General features: G+C 39.0%; 1 protein-coding gene across 1 annotated transcript in view; it reads right to left on the bottom strand.

Moving 5' to 3' along the window:
* Positions 1 to 5,000, bottom strand: part of LOC121944738 (glutamate receptor ionotropic, NMDA 1-like) — a 38,798-nt gene that overhangs the window by 10,068 nt on the left and 23,730 nt on the right. Inside the window, 2 exon segments of the mRNA XM_042488627.1 lie at positions 1 to 120; positions 3,466 to 3,640. The exon segment at positions 1 to 120 is cut by the window's left edge and continues 31 nt beyond it. Of these exon segments, the coding sequence (XP_042344561.1) occupies positions 1 to 120; positions 3,466 to 3,640 (295 nt within the window).

Genomic DNA, 5,000 nt, shown 5'->3' with positions numbered 1-5,000 from the left:
AGGCGCCCCGGCTTCTGTTGGTAATTCAGGATGCTGTAGGTGGCGAAGCGCCGGTCGCCGTCATCGTTAAACTCGATCCGTCCCGTCAGACCGTCGGGGTACTTGGATGACATCAGCACTCTGGAGAGCCAATCAGAAAGCGACAGCATGGACACCATCAGGTTTCTGGTTGTTAGAAATGGTGTAATTTTGGAATTTTTTATTTTGGCGGGACCGAGAGTGTGGATGGCATGCTTTCTCTAAAAATTAACAAAACTTTTAAAGGAAAAAAAAAAACCCTGACAAAGATTTTTTTTGAAAAAAAAGAAATAAATAAAAAAAGAAAAAAAAGAAAACAAATGCACCCAAAAGTTAAAATAAAAATTCCCAAAAATTTAAAGACAATTTGTCAAAAAAAATAGGAAGCAAAAGCACCAAAGGTTTTTAAAAATCAACTAAAATAAAAAAAAAAATCACCAAAAATTTCTTAAAAAAGGGAAAAAAATCAAAAATCACAAATGAAAAATTAAAAGAAGAAAGAAAAAAGCATGCCCTCCAAACAGGATTTTTAATTTTTTCCAACTTTTATTTCTTTTAATTTTACAGAAGTTAAAAGTTAGCCGATGTCGATGTCTTCAAACTGTAGAAATGGCCTGATTCACTGTAAAGTACCAACAGGTCACATGACGCTGCTGCGGGACTGCGCGTGATGCTGACGCTGTATTTAGGTCACACAGAGCGGAGAGGACGAGTGACAGCCAGGCTCATCTTCCTCGTTGTGTCCACATCAGACCAGTGAGGCGTCTCCGCTCAGATCTGAGCTGAAGGTGGAGACGACTCGTCCTGATCTCCGCGGACAGCAGAGTCCTTTCAGTCCACTGATCCTCTACTCTCAGTTCACCACATTTAACCCTCTGAAACCTGAAAATGGCCTGATGTCTTCCAAAAACATGGGAAGGCAGTGAGCGACTGGAGCAGAAATGACCCAGAATCATAGTAAATGTTTCAGAAACAAAACCTGGAAATTTACACAAAAAAAGAAAAACAAAAACACAGAAATGACTAAAGAAAAGTCAGTAAAAATAATAATAATTCTGTACTGCCACTTTTAATATATAAATATTACTACGAATGTCTTTTTCTGGAAATTTCTCCCTAGCTTATTTTTTTAATTAATTTTCTAAACCTACAAAATTTTCAGCATTTTTTTAAATTTTCTTTTTCTTGTTTTCAAACATTTTGGCAATTTTTTTTCCTTAAAATTTTTCGCAATTTTTCAAGAGAACCTTTTGGCTTTTTTTTCCCCTCAAAAATGTTTTTAGAGAAGACGTGACATGGGATTAGAAGGCAGAATTTCTGTGAAGAATTTGGTGAGTTTCAAGAAAACATTCTGTCATTTTTTTTCTTTCTTTTGTCTTTTTTTCTCTCTTTACAACTTTTAGGTGATTTTACTTCTTTACATTTTTTGGTGACTTTTTTAATAAAACATTTTGGTGAAACACGCCTTCCAACCTTGCGTTCTTGCAGGTTTGGAGTGAATGTTTTATTAAATATCTGCTCAGCTGAGTCTACCTGAAAAAGGTTTCACGAATCATTGCATGCTGTTTTTATTTATGTTTTGTGCAGCATCCAGCGTTTTTTTAAATATGGATTATATAAAATTCCCTCGTCTGTACAGCTGTCGTCGATGTTTGAAGCAGTCAGAGAGCGTTCGGGTCGCTGCTCCCGCTCTCTGAAACGTTTCCTGTTTGATTCTGTCCGACCGCCGTCGTATCAACATGAACTCGACCTCGTTATGCGGCGGGTCAAAGGGGCTCGCAGAGCGATGACGCGAGGAACGACTGAATTAACCTGAGCCGCAGACCGCCATTAACCCCGCCCCTCCACTGAAACCCGTTCTCCGGGTCTCCGTGTCTTACTGCACGTTTCTTCAGACATTTTCACCAAATTAAAGACAGGATGAAATGTGCACGTCCAATGTTTTTTATAGTATAGTAAGGTAGTTTATAGTATTTGATGTTTTAAAACATCAAATCCGCTAAACTGAACACCAAAATTTTACAGTCTAATTAATGAAAGGTTGTTGATAACTTTCATGAAATCGTCGTTATCTCTCTGCAGTCGGTGTCCGGTTGATGTCACTGTGAAGCCGAGCGAGCAGCTGAGCAGAAACGGAGACGGAAACAGATGTTGACTTTTTCACGTTGTCACTTTACTATCCGAAATGTTCCTAAATTTCATTTGGACCGCTGACTCCAACAGGACCGTTTTTGTTTCTCTTAAAATACTCGGTGATTTAAAAAAAAACAACTAAATCTTCTTATCTTTTTTCCCTTTAAAAGTTTTGGTGTTTTGTAAACATTTTTTGGATTCTTTGTCTTTCAAGATTTTCAGTGATTTTTTTTTCCTTTTCAAATTTTTGGTGATTTTTAAAAACTTTGGGCAATTTTGGTTTTTACATTTTTTGTTGATTTTTTTTTCATTTTATAATTTTTCAAGACTTCAAACTTTTGGAGATTTTTTTTTCTTTGGATATTTTTGGTGATTTTTTAAAAGCTTTTGACAATTTTTCTTGTCTTTTCAAATTTTGGGCAATTTTCAGTTTTCTTTTTAAATTTCGTTTCATGTTTTTAAACTGTTGCCATTTTTTTATTGCTTTGCTTTATTTGTTGTAGACTTTTGGCGTTTTTTAAAAAAAAACATGCCTTCAAAACCCGCAGGCCCACCAGAATAAAAACTGGCAAAATTACATCATTTATCATAGCCAGAAACTGTAAAAAACTAAAGCTCTCTGGCTTTGGGGTTAGGGCAAAAAACAAAACAAAGCAAAAGAAAAAACACAGCCAGCCCCTCCGCTGATAAATAAAGAACAGCCCCACGAATAAAGATGTGTTTGGACGTCATTCAGCAAAAGAAATGTTGGTTTTCTGCCTCCACTGAATGAAGACAAAACTGCCCCCAAAAATACATCAAAACAAAAGCTTTAAAGTGCAGATTAAACAGCGCTCTGAGCCGCCGCCACACTCAGACAATCCCATCAGATCTGCTCCAGATTACAGAGATTTCCCTCTGCACACATTTTCACTTCACTCAGAAACTCAGCTGCTGATTCACTCACCTCCTCAAAGATTCATTAACTCTGCCGCCACTGAGTTTATCTGCGTGTATTTGTAGAAATGAGACTTTTTTTACAGCATAACAAGACCGAAACAGAGGCCTGACGTCACCAGAGGACGTTCAGTTTAACCCTTTATAGGCCGCTTTGACATTAATCCTATCGCTCTGCACACTGGATGCGCTTTTCAAAATCAGGCTAGAAAAAACATTATATATTAATATGATTTTACTTTCATTGAGTTTATTTTTAACCAACAGTTTAAAAACATGAAGAGCGACGAGACTAAAATGAGACAAACAGTCCTTAAGGGTTAAATCTGGTTACATCAGCAGCAGTTGACCTCTGACCTCTGCGGCGGCGGTACTGACCGTTTAAAGAGCGGTCCGGTCCTCCAGATGTTGGTGTTTCCCACGCAGCCCCGCGGCGGCTCCGTGATGTTCTCCTTCTCAAACAGCTCCTGCAGAGACTGAGCCACCACCGCCACGGCGTCCGCGATGTGAGCCGACTCGTTCTTACCGTTAATCAGCTGGAGGCCCACCAGGCCTGCACACCACACACACACACACACACACACACAACACACACACACAACACACATGACACACACACAGCAGAGAGGTTACACACACACACAGCAGGAAGCAAAAAAACTGCCCTCATTCACACAGTCAATTAAAAACTCACACACACTTTAATTAATCTGATAGATGTAACTACAGGAGTGCTTCAGTGTAACACACACACACACACACACACACACACACACACACACACTCTCTCTCAGGGCTTCAGGCGTCAGGTCAGTGCTCAGTACCACCAAACTGCATGCTGGGAGTTCACTCTGAGAATCACAGCCGTTTGTCTCAGGACTCGAAGCCTCGCTGAGACGATATGAACCGTGTCTGTTGTTTTCCTTCAGCAGAAACTCGTCACACTGTGACGAAAGTGTCTACATCTGCGCTGCGGCCCACCACAACCGCCGGGTAACACCGTTAGCATCCCAAAATACCACCCTTAGCATTACCCCAAAAACTACTGACAACCGGGTAACACCGTTAGCATTACCCAAAACACCACCATTAGCATTACCCCAAAAACTACTGACAAGAGCTGGACAACAGCATTAGCATTCCCCCCAGAAACTAACCATTTGTTAGCATTTACTATTGAAAACAGTGAGGAGGCTGGCTAATGTTCCCAACAAGAATATAGCTGTTAGCGTTGTAGCTTGTTAGCTTTCTCACAGTGAAGTTAGCTCATTTAACGTCCTGAAACAGGTTCAACAAGCTAACTTCCTGTCTTGGACCAATTAGAAAATAACTTTGCTAAATGAAGCTAACTAGTTGAGCTGGTTATTGGCAGTTTCACAGCTAATCTGATTAAAACTACTTTTTTTTTGACTGCAGAGGGATGCTAACGGTGTTAGCGACATTTGTTCAGTTAGCTGAAGCACCAAATGCAGAAACTTTTTCCTCCTGATGTGACGAGTGTCTGGTGACGAGAAACAACATCAAAATCCATAACGTCACAGTTCTGCTTCACAGGTTTCTATTTAGGGAATCGTTTCAGAAACAACCTCAGTACAACCCTGTCACACCGTACACACAATTATATATATATATACATATAGTGACGTGATTATTGACTCGATAACTTCTGTTTTTATATTTCTGGCTATAATAAATGGTGTAATTTTGGTGTCTAAAATTTTGGCGGCCCGTGGGTTTGGAAGACGTTTTCTTTAACAACCTGCAAAAATTAAAATCAAAAATGAAAAAGAAAAGCAACATTTTGAATTGCCAAAAAAGTCAACAAAAAATTTAAAGACAAAGTAAATCAGCCAAAATTTTAAAAATCAACAAAAAAATTAAAGAAGAAAAATCCCAAAGCAAAAAAGAAGGCA

This window comes from Plectropomus leopardus, chromosome 6 (assembly GCF_008729295.1).
Source record: "Plectropomus leopardus isolate mb chromosome 6, YSFRI_Pleo_2.0, whole genome shotgun sequence".
Classification (NCBI taxonomy): Eukaryota; Metazoa; Chordata; class Actinopteri; order Perciformes; family Serranidae; genus Plectropomus; species Plectropomus leopardus.
The sequence above is the reverse complement of the archived record's forward strand: the minus strand, read 5'-3'. Positions and strand labels throughout refer to the sequence as shown.